The sequence below is a fragment of the Calidris pugnax genome, unplaced genomic scaffold (assembly GCF_001431845.1).
Source record: "Calidris pugnax isolate Ruff unplaced genomic scaffold, ASM143184v1 scaffold188, whole genome shotgun sequence".
NCBI lineage: Eukaryota > Metazoa > Chordata > Aves > Charadriiformes > Scolopacidae > Calidris > Calidris pugnax.
The window spans coordinates 7,052,126-7,077,307 of record NW_015091257.1 but is presented as its reverse complement, the minus strand read 5'-3'; the positions used below and the strand labels follow the sequence as shown (position 1 = coordinate 7,077,307).

The 25,182-nt window shown below is 37.3% G+C and overlaps 1 protein-coding gene across 3 annotated transcripts in view; it reads left to right on the top strand.

Annotated features, from left to right (window-relative positions):
• NLGN4X (neuroligin 4, X-linked) overlaps positions 1–24,762 on the top strand; it is a 203,645-nt gene extending 178,883 nt beyond the window's left edge. For all 3 annotated transcript variants that reach the window (XM_014960241.1, XM_014960239.1, XM_014960240.1), the window contains 3 exons: positions 8,264–8,449; positions 10,252–11,041; positions 20,053–24,762. In XM_014960241.1, the coding sequence (XP_014815727.1) occupies positions 8,264–8,449; positions 10,252–11,041; positions 20,053–20,902 (1,826 nt within the window). In that variant the 3' untranslated portion in view covers positions 20,903–24,762. The remainder of the gene's footprint in view (positions 1–8,263; positions 8,450–10,251; positions 11,042–20,052) is intronic.
• Positions 24,763–25,182: the final 420 nt, after the last annotated feature.

Genomic DNA, 25,182 nt, shown 5'->3' with positions numbered 1-25,182 from the left:
ATTAAAAATTCAACTTCTTTCTCTTGTTCCCCTAGCTTTATTTTGACCAGTGGATCTGCTAGGGTAGATGCCCCAGGTCTCTGTCAATCGGTCTCTGCTCTGGCTATCAAGGCAGGTGGGGTACCTTTAAGCTCAGGGCATTCATTTTTCCAGTGTCCTTTTTCCCAGCAATATGCACATTGATTCCTCCCCAATACATTTCCAACATTAACACCTCTACCTCTTGCCAAATTCCTTAGTCCTCCTCTAGTCCCAAAAGGCATCCCTCTTCCACGTCCTCTAAATCCCCTATCCACATCTTCCCGATTTCCAAAAACTCTCCAGGCTTCTTCAAGTAATTTCTCCAGATCCCTTATCTCTGGTTCTTGCAGTAACTGGAGTAAAAGCAGTTGCTGCCCCCCCTTCTTCCTCACCGCTGCCGCCACCCTCTGTCTCAGGGAATGGCGACTGGGGTGGAGAAAGCGGATCTGGCAATGGAGGGGGGGGCATTCCCAAATCCTCAAGCTGATCCTCTGTTTCCTCTTTACTCTTCCTGGATTCTGTTACTTTTAAACACCTTTGTCCAATACTACATGCCGAGCAACACCTCTTCATTTTCTGCTGCCCCTTCCTTTTATCGTTGTGTCCTTTCTCGAGGGACAAAACTAGAGGGTCTTGTGGCAGCACACCAAATCCACAGTCCCTTTGCCACTCAGGACGACCTCACAAAGTGAAAAACATATCCGCATACATAACCTCATCCCATTTTCCTTCTCTCCGTAAGAACAACATCAATTGCAACATAGTATTATAGTTCAGAGTCCCATTAAAGGGCCACTTTTCTCCATCATCTAATTTATATAAGGGCCACCATTGATTACAATATTTTATCAAAGTTTTCTTATTCACATTCCCACCTGACGGTCCTCCTATATTTTTCCAATGTTTTAAAATACATCCTATAGGACTCTTTTTCACAATTCCGCCACTTTGCTGTCCTCCCATCTTTATTAATTTAACTCCCCACACAGTACAGTTAGAGGATAAAATTATCTCCCTAATGTTCCTCCCACTGCATCCACAGCTGACAATTAGGGCACTCAAAATCAGTACAATCTGGATTAGACCCAAACCAATGAGCATAAAATATCTTAAAACAATTTTAACATTCAACACTTATTGCTTGCTTTACACCCGTTATGGAGGGAACAATATTCATTTACATGACCGGTCACATTTATCTGACAAACAAAATACACTCACTTCGTTCGTCTCCGGCCGCACCCCTCGCGGGATAACGGAACCGCGGATCAGAACTCCGCACTCGCTTCGCAGCTGCGCCGCGTCTCAGTCACTCAAATCATACATACAGGAGCTAGCTCAATTCATTCACACACCTTTTATCAAATCCAAATCAGCTTTCAATAAACAATTCCTTTAAACAGTTCCAGTTTCAATACCGATAAGTTACTACCACCACAATGTACGTTATTGCAAAAGTACCTAGCTCGCGACTTACTCGCGACTGTACCCAACGTACTAAAACCAAGTGTATGGAATACAAAAGTACGAAACACAGCATGTGTTCATACCCACATACACAAACCAAACCAAGTGCACGAAATACAAAAGTACAAAGCACAGCATGTGCCTATACCCGCGTACACAACCCAAACCAAATGTACGTATTGCAAAAGAACGCAGCACAACCTGAGTTGCGCAGCAGAACTCACGTACACAGTATGCCCTCAGGCACTAGTAGCCTGGCATACAGCGCCCTGCGTAGGACGTCTCCTACGACTTATGGGAACCCCAAATGACCGGTCCCAAATACCAAAACCATTTCTTTTTTGTCTTTTTTTTTTTTAATTTTTAAAAGAATACCTTATTTTCTAGACGGTCCTTGTCTGCTCCCGCAGTGATCCGTATGAGGCGAGGAGTCCCTCCGGGAAGGTCCCGGGGGTACCCTAGGGAGTCCTGTTCTCAGCGGGTCCTGCAGCCGAGCAGAGAGGGTCCTATCTGGGTCGCCAGAATTGATGCCGTGAAAGACGAAATCAGGACTCAATAGCCGGGATGACTATTAAGCAGGTATTCTTTATTGCAGCGCTGGACGCACAGGGGATCGCTCCTCCAAATGTGCGTGCCAGACAGAGTTGGTTTGACAACATATATGCATACATACATACATATTCATGTAAGGTGTTTTAACATATTCATTAGTTTCCAGTAATTCATTACCATACGCTATCTCTTTCTTGGAATTCTCCATTTGTCAGAGATAAGATAACATTGTGCTGGCCTCACGACTGTTGTTGCCTACATGCCAGCCTTCCTGTCTTGTTACTTATCGTAGCTCTGCAGGGGTTGTAGGCCCCTCTTTGTGGTCAGTCATTTGCTAAGTCATACTTAGATAAGCAAACCTTCAAGCCATTCCTGGCCTTAGATAAGCAAACCTTCAAGCCATTCCTGGCCTTATTCTTTAATTCAGAATAAATGGAATTTTGAAAAAACATAATGTAGTACAAGTGGTTTTGATTGTTACCACTGTTCTACTCTTCACGTAGAGCAGACAACTTACTTCCATCACACATGCCTTTATTATATAAGCTTCCTTTGCACCTGATGTTGATATAGGAATTCAGATGTCATTGCTAACCAATATGGAAGTTATATGTAAGGAAGCAGTGGAAAAAAACCTCTGAAGGCAAAAGTGTAGTTCAGTGTCTAGCCTCCTGCTTCCAATGTTTGGGAGTGAGCAAACAGAAGATAAAGATGAGAAGAAAGAGAAAGAGAAAGAGAAAGAGAAAGAGAAAGAGAAAGAGAAAGAGAAAGAGAAAGAGAAAGAGAAAGAGAAAGAGAAAGAGAAAGAGAAAGAGAAAGAGAAAGAAAGAAAGAGAGAGAGAAAGAGATAAAGAAAAAGAAAAAGAGAAAGAGAGAGAAAGGGAGGAAGGGAGGAAGGAAGGAAGAAAGGAAGAAAGAAAGAAGGAAAGGAAGGAAAGGAAAATAAGAAAGGAAGAAAGAGAATAAAGAGAAGACACAAAGCAATGGACAAACACAGCTGAAATTTAGGCTTTCAGCGAGCCATAAAATTGTTTTGATATGGATTAGGCCCAGATGCTAAAATATGAAGATAAAGACTAAGTTTCTCCTGCAGTGATGTAACAATGGGTATTACCATGTGGGAAATGACAAAGGAAAGTTGTTGCAGGAAAACTGGAGTAAAGTCAGGGGAATCATTAAATATTTTCATCTAAACAGCAAACAGAGCAGAGTCTGCCATTTTGCCAGTCCCTCTGTCCTGAGCAACAGGAGCCACAAGTACTAGATGTGACTTTATGCTCCAGGTAGGGACTGATTTTGCCAAAAAGGTACATGTCTGGTCTAAGCTGGTCATACACAATTGTCTGTTTTCTACAGAGAAAGAAAATTACTTTAATGGGAACTCAGCTATTCCAAAGGTAGATGGCTAAAAAGCTGAAGCTACATTTGGAGGGTTTTTTTTGTTCCTCCACAGTAGTTGTCAGCTTAGTACCAAAAATTATTAGATTAGACATAGGGTACTTAGGTCGCTAATGTTAACAGTGATCCAAACATTCTTCCATATCTCCTTTGATCTGGAGCTCTAAGTGACACAAAGATGTCATGTTATGAATAAAGTTTCCCAGTAATTTCCATTTGTAGTCTTTTTTTCCTTCGTGATTGCAGCTAATCTATTAGGTTAAAACTAAACCATTCATCTAGAATGTTTCCCTTAATAGAATCAGAGAAAAATAAATAAAAATATTATTTCAGAAACCTCATTGCTTTTCTCTACATGAAAGAATGTAGAAAAAATAAGACGCAAGACTAATTACAAATAATACAGCAACACAAATCAAGAATACTTTATGTTTCCTCTTATAAAACTATGCATTTTTATTTATTTTTAAAGAATAAACTGTCATAGGAAAAATCTCAGTCCATGTGGTTTAAATCACATCAGTATCAAAGCAGTTTATTAATTTATTAATGCTATATAACTAAACAGCAGGCAGTGAGCTATACCTTCAGGATCATATATCAGCAATACAAAAGATAAACTACAATAATAGACACTTAAGAAAGTTTAATAAAGAATTGCAAAATTATAAATGCCCTTCTATAACTAATCCCAAAAAGTTCTAATCACACTCGCAAATGCACAAAACTAGATGTGCACCAAGCTATTCCCAGGCTGCATGGGTCGCCAGCAGCCCCATGGGAGGGGAGTCAAGTTCCCCCATTCTTCATGTGGGACATATGGCTGCTCCAGCATCAGGTGAGTTCCTGCCACTCCTGACCATCCATTGACCCACACAGGGAAAAAATGACGCCACAAGACCTCACACACACCAAGGGGGTCCCTGTGTGCCAGACCACATGGACAGACCTTGGCTGGGTGCAGGTGCCCCACAGGAAGGTGCTCTGTCTAGGCTGGAGGGAGTTTGCAACGTCAGTGGCCACATCTAACAATATCCAGCTGCTGCCCTCTTCCCACATCCCTCTCTCTACTTTTACAAATTACCATACTGCTTCTTCCCTTCTTTTCAAGTTGCCCTTTGCTTCAAGAAACTCTAATACCATTGTTACTGTTCAGTCTGGCTGGTGGTCATCTTTCCCTCTGGCATAAGTTTGGAGCAAATGTCCCCTAAGACATTTTTGGGATATTTCATTCAACTCAGATGAGATGCACTCAAATTCCTATTTTTCAGCTGTTGCTGTCCATGGCATTTTGCAGTGGGAGAGCCATGTGGTCACCCTTCCAAATAATTATTTAAGAGAAGCCAATAACTGAATTTTACTGTTTATTCCTTTCTGTGTCAGCATGTGGGAAAAAACCCCAAACCAAACAAACAAAACACAACACCAAAAATCAAAATAAACCCCTCAAACATTGAGGTGCTGGAGCAGGTCCAGAGAAGGGCAACGAAGCTGGTGAGGGGTCTGGAGCACAAGTCTTACGAGGAGAGGCTGAGGGAACTGGGGTTGTTCAGTCTGGGGAAGAGGAGACTGAGGGGAGACCTTATCGCTCTGTACAAGTACCTGAAAGGAAGCTGTAGAGAGACGGGGGTCGGTCTCTTCTCCCAAGTTACAGATGATAGGACAAGGGGCAATGGCTTCAAATTATGCCAGGGGAAATTCAGGTTAGATATTAGGAAACATTTCTTTACTGAAAGGGTTGTCAGGCATTGGAATGGGCTGCCCAGGGACGTGGTGGAGTCACCATCCCTGGAGGTATTTAAGAAACGTGTAGACATGGTTCTTCAGGGCATGCTCTAGTGCCCAAGATTATTGGTTTGCCGTGGGCTGCTGAGTGGGTGGGTGATGGATTTTTGGTTGGTTTTTTTGTTTTTTTGGGTTTTTTTTTTTTTTGGTTTTTTTTTGTGGTTGGACTCGATGATCTCTGAGGTCCCTTCCAACCACCACAATTCTGTGATTCTGTAAAAATTCTGTAAAACCTCTTTGTTCTGCATATTTAACTATTGCCATTCCTACCTCTGTTGCATTAGGCTAGTAAGAAAAAATTTCTTGTTCTATCAAACTCCCAACCTAAAGATTTTCAGATCACAGAATGCCCTTCAAATCAAGTCAAACCGTAAAATGGAAAATATTCCTAACTGCAATTAAAAACATATACATAAAAGGCACAGAGTATAAATTTACATCACAGGGAAAAAAAAAAAAAAAAAAAGCTGCACTCCTGTTTGTTCGGGATTTTAGGGTGACACATAAAGATACTGCTTTGAAATCTTTACAGTGATCAAAGTAAAAAAATAATGCATCTCTTAGTGTTGTGTATTTTGGACAAATAGTTACTCCTTGCCTGTATTTCTTGAAATGGATTTGAACAAACATTTTGATCTGATATTCTGAGCCTGAAAGAAATTATATCCTCAGCAAGAAAAGACAGATTTATGAATTCAGTTTGTGTCATGTGGGGCTGACACTTTGCCATGATGTTTAGTTTTTAACTTAAGAAAATTTGTTCTTGCAGTTAATGAGAATCAGCAGAGAACTGTGGAAACAAAAAATCTTCATTTGTCTAACATGAGGTATTCACTGACTGCAGTTTTACTCAGTCACCTTTTAGTACATTTGGAAAGAATTCAAAATCACAAAGATCAACCAGCTTTAACTTGATGCTGCTAGAAGAGCTAAGATGTATTTAGGCTCTGAATAATAATTACCATGCTGCTTTAAAGGTTACAACAGTCAGTTTCTCCCAGGGAGGTCATAGTTCTGATTGAATAAAGGCTTAATTATAGAATATTATAGAACATTGCGGTGAGCTGCAGCAACAAAGCCAGCAAGTGGGTTATTCTTTCTTTGACAGTCCTAAAAAGTTAATAAAGGCATGTGAAGAAGAGAAAAACACATCTGTTAAAAATATTTAGGCAATTATGGATTAATAGTTTGTTTGTTTTTCCCATCGGTATAGGAGAGAAAAAAGGAGATGTCACTGCTGTTGTAACTACTGTGCTTTCTTTTTTATGAGTAAGCCATATCAAATGCCATTTAGCAATAAGGATGTGATTCATACTACTGCAATTGAAGCAACTGCTTTGTGAAAAATACAGGGACTCATCAGACACTTGCTGACATTGAATACCTATTAATAATTACTAATTAAATATGAAAAAGATTATTTTGGGTGCAAGGTAATACATTCCATTCAATCATGCCTAACCTTTCATGTGGGAATTTATGCCACCATAATGTAGGTCATATAACATTCTGTATTTAGAGTTTAGTTCTTATGTGGTCTTGCTTTTAAACCTTGAGGCTGGATTTTGCATCTCATTGTAGGAATTTTACCATAGAGAACATCATAGAAATACATGTGTGAATTTCTGACGTCTTATTTCTTCTTTTCTCTTGCTTTCCTTCTCTTCCGCCTCCTCCTTATTGTGAATCCCTTACACATTGTGAATTTTCTTTCTTCCCATCACTAAAAAAAGTAACTACAGCTACTTCAAAGAGATCTGTTCCCCTTTGCCAAAGAAGGTGAAATGTACTATGAGGTCATTTTATTCCCTAGGGACCTCAGGCTTCCCTTGCAGTCCTTCTTAGGAGCATGGAAGTCTTGTTACAGCAGGATAAGGTGGCTCAAGATTACAAACTGTCTCATCTCAAACTGCTCCAGGAATACAGATCTCCTGAGTCCCTCTTCTGGCAATTTTTTCTAAACTGATAATTAGCCAGCCAAGTGATTTCTTTGTTTTGTCTTGATAAGCAGCCATCATCGATGGCTAGATCAGTGATGTCCATCTGAAAACTTCCATATGCTGTAAGGTATTCTAATAGACTTCTGACTCCAGTTGTCTGACAGAAAAAAATCTGTGGGAGCTGAAAAGAGGAGTGAGAGTACATGGCTCACTGTGGTAATCTGGATGCAGCACAAGCTCTTAACTGTGAATGATAGGCAGTACGGATAACTGCAATGTTTCACCTTAGCTGGTTTCAGAAAACCAAAATTAATTTCAGTACTAGCCTTTTGGTCATTTTGTTCTTAGTTGCAAGACAGTAGCAAACATGTCATGCTTTGTCTTTAAAATCTGATAACCACAGTACAGGAACAAAAAATTACAGCTCAGCTTTCCCTGCAATTTCCAAGGAAAGAAACAAAACCTGATTTGTTCAGATAAAATCTCCCAACAAAAAGCTGAATTGAGAAGGATTTGCCTGCTATCTTACTAATAAATACCCTCTGTGAAATCGGAGTGTGTTTTTTTCCTAGGCATTTTTCCTGTTCCTTTTACTACTTTGTTCATCCTTCTTTTTCTGAGTATGTGTATTTATATCACAAGTATAAGAATTTAAAGAACTATGTAGATCAGGAAAATTTTGGTCTGTGGTAAGGAGCCCTTAATGTGTTAGACAGCCTTGTTCTCAGTGGAAGTCTGTGTATCATACTTCTTAGCACAAAAATGATTTTGTGAGTTTCTGTACATTACATACAGTTATCAAATGTTTAACATCTTCAGTCTGTATTGTTGCATTGATATAGAATTATTTCAAAAAGGAAATAATGATTTTTCACAAATGTGACCTCTGCAGTAGGGAAAAATAAAGCAAAACCAAACAGCATACAGAATGAGTCCCACTGCCTGCGCTGGAGACATTTGACTAGGACTGTGACCTTTAAAAAAAGAAGGGAAAAAAAAGCCTAGAAGATGAAAAGATGGGTAGATGTGTTGTGAATATGTGGATACCCTGTAGCTAACTCTGTATCTGGTGAACTAAAATTATCTTTTTTGCCTTATAGGTTTTTTAAGTACTGGGGACCAAGCTGCAAAAGGCAATTATGGATTGCTTGACCAAATCCAAGCTTTACGTTGGATTGAAGAAAATATTGGATCTTTTGGAGGAGACCCAAAAAGAGTTACTATTTTTGGATCTGGGGCAGGAGCTTCCTGTGTCAGTCTCCTGACACTCTCTCACTATTCAGAAGGTAACAATCTTCTGAGCAAAGCACTTTTTTTTTTTAAACAATATAGTGTAACAAAAATGACTATTATCAGGTAGGCTGAGTTAGAATTACATGGTTCGTAATTTTTAAAAAGTGACTACAACTTAGTATTCTGTATTTATGTTAATCAACTTAAATATTTTTATATGAAAAATTAAATGCTATTAAAGCAGAAGTTTCATGCAACAAACACCATCGGCATTATATTTTTTCTAGCTTTATCGAGAGTCTCCACTGGCTCTTCTATCAAAGAATATGCCCTAATTAAAATGGAAAAGGGCAGTGACCTTTCTCATTTTACACACAGTCTTGGCTGCACTTACAACATGTATTTAGATGCTTTCCTTATGAAATAATAACATAACTTAACCTTATTAAGAAATCTATTTAACTCCTGACAAGTCCTGTGTGATCCCACACAGAGTTCTTACGATTTTCATGTTTGAGATGTGCGATTTCTACCCCCCTATGCCTCCAAAAAAAAACCCACATAAGAATATACAACACCATTACTGAACCATAAAAAATCCTGGTGATAAGACCATATCTACAAAGAATTTATAGAAGACAAGATGAAAAGATCTGTTCATGCTACTTCTATCGCATTAAAACAGATAGAAATACGTGGCAGGAGGCTAAGCCCTAGCAAGCAATTGTAGCAAGGCTGCTGGTAAACACACCTTATTTGGAAATGCATAAAATTATGCCTGACAATTTAGTCTATTGATACAAATAGGGTGCCGTGAATAACTGTTAAGGCATGACAAAATCAAGCAGATGGAACCATGAAAAACTTAACTAATCATATAATTGAAATTTTGTAGCATGTGCAGTAAGTAATCATCACAAAGGTGTATTGACCACAACCACTTTTACCCATAAATGGTTCAAGGTATTTAAATGTTTTTGTAGCTGTTGCTGTATTTGACATTTCAAGAGCTTGCCAGGAGAAACTATATGCAGAAGGGGCCCAGGTATTTTATTTTAAAATAGGCCATTTTAGTGATCTTACCGGGAAAAAAAAGTGGGGCAGATTTACCAGTAAGCTCCAGTTGCTTTTCAGTACTCTGGTGACCCAAAGAAGCTCTTCAGTCCATGTCTTCCATCTTTCTTTGTATTAATACATATAAAACAACCAGAAAAAAACTATTGAATCTCATCATACTGTCTTCCAATGTAAATATATTTTAAGTCAACATAAAGACAGTACTAACACACACACACAAAAAAAATAGAATGATAAACAAAAAATTATGGCAGAGTAGAATACTCAAGCTTATTAAATTGATTTTAGCAGAGCAGATTTTTTCAAATTATGATGCATGGCTTCTGTGAAGGAAATGAGAGTGTGCAATTTTCATTTGACCTTTAAACAACTGAAGAGCACATTTATGGGAGTCATTTACATGGTGAAGAGGATATGATTGCTTGTAGCTGCCACTCCTTTAAAGAAATTTTTACAGGACTACTACTGTGCTAAAGCCAGGGACTTCCATTAAAGATGCAAGAAAACTGCAGTACAAGCATGAGTTTTGTTCTTGAAGCAGTAACATGAAACCTTCATGCTTTAGCATCAAGAACAAGAGAGATTTTAATTAGTAGCCTATTAGAGATACTGTAAAAAGGGAGCAGTGAGTAGAACACATGGAAATTGAATTGAAATTTAGATATATGCATTCTTTAGTTATTGTGCAATCAAAGCTTTCTTTGCTTAGTGAAAGCTGCTTTTAATTATTTTGTTTAATATATAACTGGATCTGCATTTAAACAATTTGCACCTGCAGGTTTGTTCCAAAAGGCAATCATACAGAGTGGAACAGCCCTGTCCAGCTGGGCGGTGAACTACCAGCCTGCCAAGTACACTCGGATATTGGCAGATAAAGTGGGCTGTGACATGCTGGATACCACTGATTTGGTTGAATGTCTTCGGAATAAGAATTACAAAGAACTCATTCAACAGACCATAACTCCAGCCACGTACCACATTGCTTTTGGGCCTGTCATAGATGGAGACGTGATTCCAGATGACCCTCAGATTCTCATGGAGCAAGGGGAATTCCTTAACTATGACATAATGCTAGGCGTAAATCAAGGGGAAGGTTTAAAATTTGTCGACGGCATTGTAGATAATGAAGATGGTGTATCTCCCAATGATTTTGACTTTTCTGTCTCCAATTTTGTGGACAATCTATATGGTTATCCAGAAGGGAAAGATACACTGCGAGAGACCATTAAATTCATGTACACCGACTGGGCAGACAAAGAAAACCCTGAAACAAGACGGAAGACCCTGGTTGCTCTTTTTACAGACCACCAGTGGGTTGCTCCGGCTGTTGCTACCGCTGACCTGCATGCCCAGTATGGTTCTCCAACATATTTTTATGCGTTTTATCACCATTGCCAAAGTGAAATGAAACCCAGCTGGGCTGATTCAGCACATGGTGATGAAGTTCCTTATGTGTTTGGGATTCCTATGATTGGCCCCACAGAACTGTTCAACTGCAACTTTTCCAAGAATGATGTCATGCTCAGTGCAGTAGTAATGACGTACTGGACTAACTTCGCCAAAACTGGGTGAGTTTGACCTCCAGCATTCATTTTTGTTGATAACATACTCCTAAAATAGTCTGTATCCTATAGCAGTGGCTTCAAACACTGATCTTGCAGCAGTATTATAGCACTATTTGCGTAAGAGAGAAGGTAACTGGGGCTTATTCATATTTAATAGATTTTTAATTAGTGTGTTCCCTCAAACTCTTTTCTTTCTTAGCTCAGTGAGAATAATAACGCACTTTATTTTTGATTCAAAAAATAGGGCAATTATTAAGACAAAACATGTCTCAGAGAAAAGGCGGCTCACTAAGATACCAAAAAAATCAGAGGCAACATGTCTGCTACTTGAATAACGAACTCTCAGGCAGATAGCACTTCTCTGCTACAAAAGAAAGGAAGTTCTTGTTTTTAGCGACCTTCACAGGGATGGGGACTCAGGGAGGAAATGAAACAGAAAGGAAGACACTGGAAAGGTTTTTCCCTCTGAGGGCTATAATGGGAATAATAAGTACTTGACTGGAATGAAGAAGAGACTCAGGTATAAATTTTGCTTTGAGAAGGTTAAAAATTTAAATTAATTCTGCTTATAAAACAAAATAAAGACATCAAAGTTTTACTGAAATAGAGTTGTAAACATCAAGGAGAGAACCCTCAAAGCAGCTTAATCTGCAAGTGCTATTAATAATTTCTCTTCCTATAGCATTCCTTTAAAGAGTATTGCAGTGTTTTACTTGAGCAGCAAGAGCTTTTTTGTTAACCTTGAGTCTTCGGTACTGAATTAAAACAAAGATACTTGTGTCACAAGGGGGCTGTAAATCTTTCCAATGAATGTTTAATGGCAGGATTGGGCTCTGGAAACTGCAGCTCTGCTGCACTGCAGTGAATGGTATGCAGCTATAGAAGAAAAATTCAGAGATGCCTAGTGTGAAATGCTCAGAGGCTTCAACAGCTCTTGCAGCTTTTAATGAATCCAAATGACATTCAAGGGAGAGAGATTTTGCAGCCTTAACAAAAACCTTGAGCATGAATTGAGTAACAAACAAATGCTTCAGGTCAATTTACAAGGCAAAAAGAAAGCTTTTGTTGCACTCTATTTTAGACACACAGGCACTTTTGCATGCAGAAATCCCACAGTACTGCAACAATAGTGAATGATCTGTGGAGTATTTAGATGTATTTGGCAACAAGTCATCAGTACTGGGATGGTCAAATTTCAGGATGAAAACTTGGTTTATGGACAGAGAATGCTGCATGCTGGCTGTACCACACACTCAGAAAGATGATTATACCATCAGTCTGTCTTTATTTTTATAGATGAAGTGCCACATATACATAGAGGATTTCAGATCCTCACATATATACATTATTGGTATTATCATGGAGATGCAAGATCTCCACTGTCTCACTATTATTTACAATTACTTTATGACTATTCCCTGTAGCGGCATTTAAGCAATTTTTGGAGGCTGACAGGAGCTTTTCACAGCCCCAGCTGCCACCCTTTGCTCAGAATTGCAAGCACTTTCCAGCTGTTGCTACTTGAAACCTAATTTCAGAAGGCTATGCATGCTATCACCCAGTTCTCTGGTTATGAACCCATTGTCATACTACACCTAAAGGCCCAGCAAGTGCTTTGGGAGAGCCATTAGTCATTTCTGAAACTTGACCATTGTTGATGAGACAGGAGTGGGATATACCTTCTGTTACAAACTTGCCCCTTTATAGACAGTGTGAAAGATGTGTCATTACAAATGACTAGCTGTAAAATTTCAGTTTTCACAAGGAAAGGAAAAGAGCAACCCAAGATATATTACCTTGCTGTTTTTTTTAAATTTGTTTGTATGAACAATGATTAATTTTTCTGGATAGTACAAGAGGATACTTGGAGGAACATAATACCTTAAGATTACATTTGCTTTGCACCTCTGGTGCCTCCAATGAAACAGGGAAGGTTGTCCTCAAGCCTAGGGCAACTGGGAACATATCTGGGGTAACAGTTCTCCCCTTTACCCTCCCACATGTATTGTGAAATCCATTGCCCACTCAGGTCCTCCAACTCTCAAAAAAATTGATACCATTCAAGACTGTGCTGTTGGGGGGTTGTTTTGGGGTTTTTTTCCACCCTTTTTTTAATTTATTGTTTCCCATCCTTATTCTGGTGGAACTTGGCTTTCTTTGTGTTTGTACCCATGGCAACACACATGAAAAATCTGTTAACTGCAAGGTTTTATGATTCCACATTTCCCTGTAGGTGACCCTTGAACATTAAAACTGCAGATTTATTTATTTCATTTTAATGTCTGTGAGACTTTTCCCATCTTGATGACTCTCCTACAGAGGCTGCATCCAGGTACTTACTCTATAATTACAGCTCAGGTGGTACATCTTTCTGATGGACTGTGCTGAGCTTTTAACTGACATGCAACCCACTGCTGAAAAACACATATTGTTTAATGGGCCTACTGCCAAGACTGCATTTGGAGGGCAGGTCAATCCTGTAATATCACTAGGTGTCAAAGACACAGCACAAGGCACAGAATTTTTATTGTGTTTTACTTTGAAGTCAGTTACTGAAGCTAGCAAATAGGAGGTGACAATTAAAGTGACTGTTTAATGGCAAATGGATCATGCTTGAAACTAATACTTGGAAGCTGTATTCTAGGTGTCAAAGACACAGCACAAGGCACAGAATTTTTATTGTGTTTTACTTTGAAGTCAGTTACTGAAGCTAGCAAATAGGAGGTGACAATTAAAGTGACTGTTTAATGGCAAATGGATCATGCTTGAAACTAATACTTGGAAGTATTAGTATACTTGTTAATCCTCCATTTTCTACCTTGCTATAATTTTTCTTTTTTTTTTTTTTCTTTTCATTAACAGTCATTTTGGCCTTTTCAAAGCTATATTTCTAACATGCCTTAGAAATAGAAAAGCAATTTATTACAGAGCAGGTGTGAGAAACTACATTTGGGATACAAAAATTACATGAAAATATGGGGTTTGATTCTGCTATGTGCAAAACTATGTGTGAGAGCTTCATTAAGAGGTACACTTAAAGCTTCAGTTTGCTGCCAGTAGTACTATCCTAACTGTAATGGTAATTTTATATGCTCAAATGTTCTGTTAGTTAAGGCCATGTAACATGCTTCAGATACATCAGCGGGGGACAGTGAATGATGGGGGAAGGGTGCCAATATTTCACAGATACTCTGCCAGCTACACTCTTGTGAAGTATAGAAGTTTAATAGGGTATATATAAAGCTATACTCTCTTTAGAGGCCCCCCCTATCAGTTTTCTAAAAATTACCCTCTTTTGAGGAGTTACAATATTTTTGCTCCCATCCATGCAATTCTACCTGGTTTGGTGATGGGAAAGATAAAAGCTTACAGGATGTATCCTTGTTTTCTTTGGAATTCAGATAAACAGTCCTGAATTATTTTACACTGATTATGAAGAAAAAAACTGAGCTATTAAGGATGTCTATATTTAATATTCAGTTTGGCTTTCTAATGGAAGACACAATTAAACTTGCAATTATTAAAGTGTGTTTTCAAATCAATTCTCTGTGAACTCGTTTATGAGGCTGTTGCATTTCTTTCTGAAGAAATAACTGTCTCCAATGGCCAACCTGTGTTAGTCCAACAAAACAGTGTACTTATGGTTTGGTTTCCTTAGTAGTTGTAATAGTTGACTGGGAGCATGGCAACAGTGGGACCTGGTGATAAGTGAGGAAAGGAAGTAAGGGAAAATATGCCTGTGTATCAGTGCTTCAGGCAGGAATGACTGTACAATTATTAATGTCGTGACAACGTGAAAATCAGTGGAAGCATAAAGAAATGCCACACAGTTTTTCTCTCTCTCTCTTTTTTTTTTTTCTTTCCATATGGAGAAAAGAGGACTGCTGAAAAAAAATAAATGATCAAGAGGTCTTTCAGTATCTTGGAGACAGACTCAGTATGTAACTATTAAGACATTTTGCTCTCCAATGAACTTAGAGAATGACACAAACGAATAAAACACTTTAAGCACATTAAAGTAACAGTTCCACTGTCCTGAGCGATAGTTAATGCTCTTGCAGAAGTAGTTAAAAGATGAATGGTATTTCAACTTCATGTGGAATTCAGGATAATAGAAAACTTCTAAAAAAGTAAAGCCTTTCACAACATTTCCCACAGCACTCTCCTGGATAAACTGGTTACTTATGGCTTGGATGGATGTACTCTATGCTGGCTAAAAAACTGGCTGGATGGCTGGACCCAAATAGTGGTGGTGAATGGAGCTAAATCCAGTTGCAGCCAGTTACAAGTGGTGTTCCCCAGGACTCAGTACTGGGGCCATTTCTGTTTACTATCTTTATCAATGATCTGGACAATGTGATCAAGTTTGCAGACAACACCAAGTTGGGTGGGAGTGTTGATCTGATTGAGAGTAGGATGGCTCTACAGAGGGATCTGGACAGGCTGACTCAGTGGAATGGTATAAGTTCAACAAGCCCAAGTGCTGGGTCTTGCGTTTAGATCACAATAACCCCATGCAAAGCTACAGACTTGGGGAAGAGTGGTTGGAAAGCTGCCTGGTGGAAAAGGACCGAGAGGTATTGATCGACAGCCAGCTAAATATGAGCCAGCAGTGTGCACAGGTGGCCAAGAAGGCCAACAACATCATGGCCTGTATCTGAAATACTGTGGCCAGCAGGACTAGGGAAGTGATTGTCCCTCTACACTCAGCACTGGTGAGACCACACCTTGAATAGTATGTTCAGTTTTGACCCTCTCGTTTCTGGAGGTACATTGAGATTCTGGAGTGAGTCCAAAGAATAATGAAGTTCATGAGTGGTTTAGAGTACAAGTCTTATGAAGAGGGGGTGAGGGAACTACAGTTGTTTAGTCTGGAGAAAAGGAGGCAGAGGGGAGACCTTATGGCTCTCTACAATTACCTGAAAGGAGGCTGTAGAGAGGTGGTTTTGTCCCTTCTCCTAAGTGACAATCAATAGTACAAGAGGAAACAGCCTCAAGTTGCTCCAGGATAGGTTTAGATTGAATATTCGGAAAAATTTCTTCACTGAAAGGATTGTCAAGCACTGGAACAGGCTTCCCAGGGAAGTGGTTGAGTCACCATCCCTGTAGGTATTTAAAAGACATGTAGATACGGTGCTTAGGGACATGTTTTTTTGGTGGACATGGCAGTGCTAGGTTAATGGTTGGACTTCATGGTCTTAAAGGTCACTTCCAAACAAAACAATTCTTTGCTTCTAAGATTCCGATCATTCTTCCCTTTCCAATACCACCAGATATGAAACACTCAGTTCCCTCATTTGACCTCCAGGTCAGCTACTAATTCACCCTGTGAATAGGAATGTGTGTTGCTCTTCAGGCAGCATTCACTGCAGACACATTTACTTTGTATTTCACCCAAGAGAAAAATCACTGAACACCAACCAACATGATAAATTAAGAAAAATCAGTGCAGATTGAAAGTGGGGAAAAGAAGTGGTAGGTGAAATCAGATGATTCTACGAAAAATAATCTTAGAAAGAGGTCTGCTATTACATGGAAAAGTTCAGTCATTTCATTATGGTGGCATTTTTTTGATGGAGAAGCTGTTAAAATTAAATTCTAAAGCTGGTGAAATAAATAATTAGAAGGCAAAATGAATAACAATGATCACCAATTTTGTTCTAGCAATAGGATGAAGAAAAAACAAAAGGGCTCCCTGCCAACTAGTAGGACTGGGACAAAAGTTATTTAGTCTCTATGAGAGCCATTACTGGAAGAAGTACAGAACTGAAAATGTATTTTTATCACCAGGATTACAATGGGTTTTAAATGAAGCTTTTCTAACAGCCTTTTGTTCTGTAATTATACACTCGAGCCTCAAGAGCATCCAGAAACACAAAGGTGATGTGAGACACTAAAAAATGCGAAAGGAATTTGAACTTTGAGTAAGAGATCAAAAGTTTTGTCAAACAGCTGATTTCTTAGGAGAAATTATTTTATGTACATTTGTATTTCATGCCTATATATAATACTGGGAAATGGTTCATAATAGGATAAACTGCCCAACTTCTCAAGAAAAAAACATGTCATAAATTGTAACCTTACAATTTTATTAATTGTCTCCAACGTACATAGGTGGAGGGCCCAGGAAAATAAAAGTCCTATTATTTATATCCACTAAATATTTTTGGTAAACTTTCACTAGTCTGTAAAACCAAGATGCATTACTAGATCTTCTGTTTAGGCCTGGATTTAGTTATTCTATTTTCTTGTGGGAAAAAAAAAAATCATTTAAATGCCTATCCTCCAAATTCAGAGAGAATATTCAGAGAGACCATTTATTCAGTTATTAAGTGATCAACCCTAGAGTTGATGCCAATGGTAGAGGTCTGACACTCTCAGCAAAGAAATTACTTGTAGGGTTGGCTGATATTTTTTTCTGTTATTTGTTTCAATGAACAGCTTCATGCCCACACACAGCCATGTAAACAAATTCTGAAATACAAGAGTACCCTCACATAATTTAGCTTTCTCTCTTGCATTTGGATGAGGTGGCATCATAATTGGCTATTCCTAATAGATAGAGTTAAAAAGGAGAGATGGATGTAGATAGAGCTATCTGCTGTCATTTTTATAGGGCGATTAGAAAAAAGAAAGAATAAAAAAAGAAGTGAATGTCCACTTGGTTCATTGAAATGAATGCTCAGCTTCTTCATCTCCTGTATATGTATCAAGTGCAACTCACTTACATGAGCCAGCTTAATTTATAAATCTTTTGTAGGACTATCCCCAGAGTCTTTTTGTACTGTGAATCAGAACAGCAAGTGGAGCGAACACGAGATGGATTTTGTGTTGTAACTCTTGCAGGATTTTAAGTTCTTGACAAGAATAAGCTTTGCAAATCTTGCTGATTTTCAATTTAGTTTAGAATTTATCTATTGAACCCCAAAGACTTATAGTGTGTGTGTGTGTGTGTGTGTATACATATATATATATGTATTAAATTGGATCAATATGTTCCTCTGTGGATTTGCCAAATCTTTCAGTTTTTTAAAAGAATACTTTTATTTCCTTCTTGAATGCATGTTGAGAACCTCAAAGTAGCAGCATACATCTGCTGCTTGGAAGTGGATATTAGTCCTCCAGCTTCAACTAGGATGAACAATTATTAAAGATCTATCTTTTTGTTCAGAATTAACAATTTGGCCAACTTTACTACGTAAAATGAAAAACAAAAAAATATATGGATGGATGGATGGATGGATGGATGGATGGATGGATGGATAGATAGATAGATAGATAGATAGATAGATAGATAGATAGATAGATAAACAAACAGACAGACAGAAAGAGACAGACAGATAGATGTAATATTCACTGTACCACAGTGCTGGAACCCCTGGTTTATATCTTACTGAGATGAGATGAGAAAGACTGGATACAGTGTAATATTTACACAACAAACAAACCACTTAAAAGACACCTAAACCCACAAGAATAAGTGCAGCAAAATACCAAAATTATATAGAAAAAAATTCTTTCATTCAAAAGAAGGTAAGATAAATTCTTTCAGGTAAACAGATGAATACAAGAACCATGAGATTATTAAAGTCAAATTACCAGTCCAGTTTATGAGCTAAGGAATAGCTCTTTATGAACAGCAAAAGTGCTAAACTAGACAATCATGTTTGTGAGCTTTTGAAAAAGGAAAAAGGAAAAAATTAAGATGCTTTAAAATCTGTAGAGGTGGGTCTTAGTATTCCTGTAACATACATAACAGTATATTGGAAGAAAAGGAAAATATTAGAATCATTTTAACAGGAAATAAACTAATGCACATGGGAAAAGAGAATGGAAAGTTCTGAGTAATGCACAGAAAGTGAGTCATGTACTGTCAGTATAATTTATCACAAAGTCCCAGAAAACATGCATTCCTGTAAAAGATAAATCAAACTCATGCACGACAGAATATTAATTTTGGTATTAATAATTTTAAATTTCTGTATGTTTTCATGCCAAGAGGAAGACATATTTGCATAAGGTTTAGTAAAATTACAAGGATACATAGACATTAACCACATTTACATGCTTTTTTGCCATTGGTTTGTCTTTATTCTGAACCTATAACAAGAAAAGGAAAAAAAGAAAAGATGGGAAAAGTATAATTTCATTTAAGTATTTGGGTTACCAGTTTTGAAATGTTCTCTGAGTAGTATATTACTCTTAGCTCTACTACTAGTAACTATTATAAAATTCATTGATCTCAGCTAATATATCTCCCATCTGTACAAACCAGGACAGAATTAAGGCTCAGTGTCTTATGGCCAGTAAACAGTTATTTAGTAGCACACTCAACATTCAAATAGTAATCTCTTAATGAAAATGATGGAAAAAATTGTAATATACAAATACTTCAAAGGCTTTTCCCTGAAGCAGATATTTGAACAAAGGGGGATTAATAACTCAGTAATGAAACACAGAGAGAAATAGTTCCTAATTACATGTATTAGCCCTGTGTCTTCATGTTTAGATATTTTTTATGTATTATACATAGCTAGTGTAAATTCTTGCTATCATATGGACTTCCAACATTGCCATAGGGATTGGATGCCCATATTTACTACTTACAGCAGTGGAAGTAATGGTACCTTAAGTGAGAAAGTTAATATCAAACCTTGAGAAGAGCTGAACCCCATTTTTACTATGGGGAAAGGTAGTTAGCACCTCTCTAAGACAGTTTTGGAGTATGATACTGAACTGCAGATGAGCTTTTGGGACCTGAAACACAACCCTTTCTTCGTTTTCATGTCAGAAAGTATTATACTGTTTGAGAATCACTGTACAGTAAGTAATATTTCTTGTGATTATTTATTAACATCTGTTTTTAAGTTTGGGAGGGTTTTTTAGCTTCTGTTTTTAGGTTATGTTAATTATCAAATAAACCAATAACTAAAGGATGGAAAGTTTTTTGGTGTTTGCTTTTGGTTTTGTTTTTTTTTAATGACTATAATATCACTTGTTTTTTGTTTTTATAGAGATCCAAATCAGCCTGTTCCACAGGACACAAAGTTCATCCACACAAAACCCAACCGCTTTGAAGAAGTGGCGTGGTCCAAATATAATCCTAAAGACCAGCTTTATCTGCATATTGGCCTGAAACCCCGAGTTCGTGATCACTACCGAGCAACAAAAGTTGCTTTCTGGTTGGAGTTAGTACCACACCTTCACAACCTGAATGAAATATTTCAGTACGTTTCCACAACAACTAAAGTCCCCCCTCCTGACATGACATCATTTCCTTATGTGACACGACGTTCTCCTGGTAAATTGTGGCCAGCCACCAAACGCCCAGCAATGACACCTGCCAACAATCCCAAACATTCAAAAGATACCCATAAAACAGCTCCAGAGGATACGACAGTTCTGATAGAAAACAAGCGAGATTATTCCACAGAGCTGAGTGTCACCATTGCTGTGGGGGCGTCCTTGCTGTTCCTCAATATTTTAGCTTTTGCTGCATTATATTACAAGAAGGACAAGCGGCGTCATGAGACTCACAGGCGCCCTAGCCCCCAGAGGAACACAACCAACGATATCGCGCACATACAAAATGAAGAGATTATGTCATTGCAGATGAAACAGCTAGAACATGACCACGAGTGTGAATCGCTGCAGGCCCATGACACACTGAGACTAACCTGTCCACCTGACTACACGCTTACTTTGAGAAGGTCCCCAGATGACATCCCTTTAATGACACCCAACACCATAACCATGATTCCAAATACATTAACAGGAATGCAGCCTTTGCATACTTTCAACACCTTCAGTGGAGGACAAAACAGTACAAATTTGCCCCATGGACATTCGACCACTAGGGTATAGCTCAGCCCTTCCCCCTCTACCCTCACAAGCCACTTGGAAGAAAGAAGAAAAAAAAAAAAAAACGAAAAAAAAAAAACAGAAGAGGAAAAAGTTATAACATCCATTGAACACCTTGTCAAAATCTAAAGTAAAAACAAGTAAAAGAGAAGGACAGTCATTATTTTCTTACTGATCCTTCCCACTGAGACTCTCTGATGTTAAAGATCAGCTACAAACCCTGTGAAATGTGAAAAGTGTACATTGCTGTTACGATACTGCTTTAAGATCTCAGCCACTTTGATTGAAAGTTGAGGCCAGAAGTCGTCACTTAAAATGGTGTTTTGAGTGTAGGAAGCAAAGCAGAATCTTCTGGAACACAGAGCCAGTGACTGTACAGGTGTTTTGGTTTGGGTTTTTTTGTTGTTGTTTTTTTTTTTTTAATAAATAAAATAATTAAAAAAATTCTTTATGTGCCATACCATGAATGGCCCTTGTTAAAACAAAGACGTCACCATGGGCTTTTACCCAGCATATGAAGCTGTAATCCAGATGGGGGAAATAGAATTTTATTATTAAAAACAAAAATGAAAAAAAAAAAAGAGGAGGACTGACTATGCAGTAAAATACGTATAGTTCTGTGCAAAGAGATGACTTGCCAGCCTGAACTATATTTAAAGATACTTTGTAAAAATGTACATAGCTGTGAGTTTAAAAACAAACAAAAAAGGAAGCTTTTATTGATGTTTTCAGTTTGAAAAGAGCTTTTAGGAAGATTGTGCATTCTGTTGTGACCTATGTGTATATACATTAGTCATATCACCTCTGTTTCCTCCAAGCCCAAAGGAGGAATTTCTTCTTAAGTACTAGTGGTAAACAAAAACCATGAGTTTTTTCTAACATGTTTCATTTATATAAGGCCATGGTGTCATGCAGAGGATACAGTTGTCTGTGTGACCTGCATATTTTCTCTTACAGGTTACACTAATGCATGTTAAAGTATTCATAGGAGATTGTTGTTCTTTTCTGAAACTTTTTTTTATCTAATTTAATTTTGTGTTATCCTTTGTTAAATTGCAACACAGCAATGGATTGGAAAATGGAGGAAAGAAAAACCTGAAAAGAAAATAATTACTATTTTAAGCTTGTTGAACAGAACCAAGAAACATCCAATAATATATATACAGAGTCCAGTTTGTAGTTCTTGGTTGTTGTGATACATTAGGAAGAGTTTTGTGCCCTGACAAAAGCAAAGAAAGCCTGTGTTTTGGTCAGCCTTTTCTTAGGAAACCTAGCTCTATATTCACCAGCGTTGCAGTGGAATCTCAGTTGAGAAAGCACGTCCTTAGCTTTGCTAAATGAAATAAACCCACAATTTGAAAGTGGGGGAATGATGGATTGTTTGGCTGGCTGTTTTTTAAAATGTTCCAAAATTATCCGTGTGTAAAGAGCTTCTCTACCCAGTATCATTTTGTGAGAGCATACCTGTCAGAAAATAATTTTTTTGCTGATTTATTACACAGCAGTCCCATAGTCAGTGAACATTAGGGAGAGAGAAGCAGAGAGTTGTCAGCTGTTCTGCATCTGAATAAAAGGGAAAATCCCAGAGAGTATCACTCTCCAGAAGGGCAAAATTCTTAGCTGATTATTCCCTTCCAGTATTCCTTAACTAGAAAACAAGGTGCCAAGCAGAGCTATCAAACAAAGGAACTCAGCAGTTTGATTCAAACAACTGATTTGAATGTGGAAAGCTAGAAATAAGTTCTTGCAGATGAAGATTGCTTTATATTTTGTCTTTGAAAGTTACTTCATCATCGAGAGACAGTAACCAAAGATATTTGAACAAATCGGTCTGCACTTGAACATGATTATCCCAGATGTATTTTCTATTATTAATTCACAACTAAGCTGCATCAATATCATATGTCCCATAATTATCTAACACAAGATGCCTTGTACCTCTTCTTGTTTTCTATGGTTTTTTTCCTAATAAAATATCTTGGAATAGTGACCCCTACAAATAAAATTAAAGACAAGGTGATTCACTGAGGTCTATTCATCTGCACAATTCCTTGCTATAGCAGGCAGTAAAACAGATTCTGAAGGAAAGAAATAAAAAGAAAGTTAATGACATTATAAAACTGCAACAGGTGGCTGATATAATTCTTTATCTGTAGTAAATGTGCTATAAACCTGACCTGGATGCTCAGGTTGGAATGTGACAGAGCAACAACCCCAAAGTACTAGTAGCAAATGGAAAACTGTTGGTTTTTTTTCACTGATCCATCACATGTTAATTAATGCTGACTCTATACCAGGCCATTTCCACCACCTATGTAATGCCTCAGCTGAGATGCAGCCATTCATAACTCTTTTTAAAAAGGTGAAAAAAAAGAAAAAAAGAAAAAAAAGAAAAAAAAGTAAAAAAAGGTAATGATGCTTGGCATCATAATCAGTTGGGTATGTTTGTAATGTGAATTAAAGTATTTGTTTAGTACTTCCAATTGTCTTCTGCTAGCAATATGTACAGTACTGTGTCAGGCTTGTGACATTTGGGTAAAAAACCAGTTCCTGTAAGTGAATGATTTTAGCTTTTAAAAATAATTACAATCAAGTTGATTTAATAATTTGATATATCTGGACTGATGTATGATTTATAGAGGGAAAAGATTTATAGGGTCTTCATAGAATTCTATAATAATGATGATATCAAAATATACTTTGCAAACTGTAAAAGAAAAAAGTACTTTCCCAGGCTTATATTCTTGACCTTAAGAGGCACGCAGGGTTTAATGGTTTCTTCTGTTATTGTTTTGCAATTTTTTGTTTTTTGCCTTAAGTAATGATAGAAGATATATATGGCTGGACACATATGTATAAACTTTTCAGCAGCATTTTTAATAATAAAATATCACAGTATTTTCTAATGCTTTGTGCAAAGAACTACGTGTTCATCCTTTTGTGTAGAAAGTCTTTCAGAGGTCTGTTTTCTGCCCCATCTCCGTTTCATTATCTAATGTAAACAATGCCTTGATACACAGTATGAAAATATTAAAATAACAGAGGTTGCACTTTTAAGTTAGCAATGAGTTTTCATGGCTTTTGTAGTTCTATAAGCCTGCCAGTAAAAGGAAAGAAACTCAGACAATGAAGGTATAAGAGAATAAGCTCCCTATATTTATTACCTGTAAGCACTGCAACTCCCATTGAAGCAATTGTTTAATTGTTCTGTTAGTATATTCTGTAGCGCTGAAAAAACGCTTAAGAAAGCAGCTTCCCATATTAGTGTGTAGCTTTGCAGCTGAAAAATGTATCTTCCAAATTAGGGATCAAAATAATTCAGATAAATCTAATAAATCGAGGCTCCACAAGTAAATATATTTTCATTTTATACTTAAAATTTAAACAATGAATTTTGTTAGGAAAAATATGTAGGAGTAGCAATATAAGTTACTCATATATATTTAAGGGTTTTACATATATTGCAGATATGTTAATATCATTCTTCCTTCAAAAGCTGAGTAAGTAAATACAGTTTGTTCTTTTATGCTGTTAAATTCCATTTATCAACAAGGTTTCCTTTCACTGGAAAGGTACATAGACATTTTAGTAATTTGGGCTGGGTATTGTTTGCTTTCTGTAACTATTCTGCTGAATAGAGCTATTAACAATAATGTTTGATGAATTTTGAGCATATTATTGAAGAGTATTTGCAAAAAGCAAATTCTGAATGATTCATATCAGATTTTTGATATGAAGAATCAAGCGTCTGAGATAGAAACATTATGTGCCTACTGACTTAATCAAGCAGCTTGAATTTTGAATATGGAATTTGTATATAAAGCTTTTGCAAATAAAATGCAAATTTAGAATTGTTCAGCAAATATGTTTAATTACAGATACACACTTTGAAATTCCACAGCTTGCTCAGTTAATTCATACATAAGAAAAGGGGTTACAATTGTGTCATTTCTGTGAATCATTCACCTTAAATTACTGGGTGAGCTTAATAAATCACCTTCTTTTCAGTTAATCAATTTCATATTAAAAAAAAGAAAAGCTTCAGACGTTTGTTCATGCTAACTAATTATTGTGTTGTTTTATTTCTTAACTGTCTGAAATATAAATCCACAGATTAGTATGTTCATATTTTGACTTTGCTAAGAATATGACAACTTGATGGTATTTAATATCACATAAAAATCAAATGAAATAATACCATGACAATTATGTGCTTGTCTCAGATTTGTAGTTTTACATTTGTATTATTTAATTATTGTCAACTGTTTCTCGCATTTTCATCT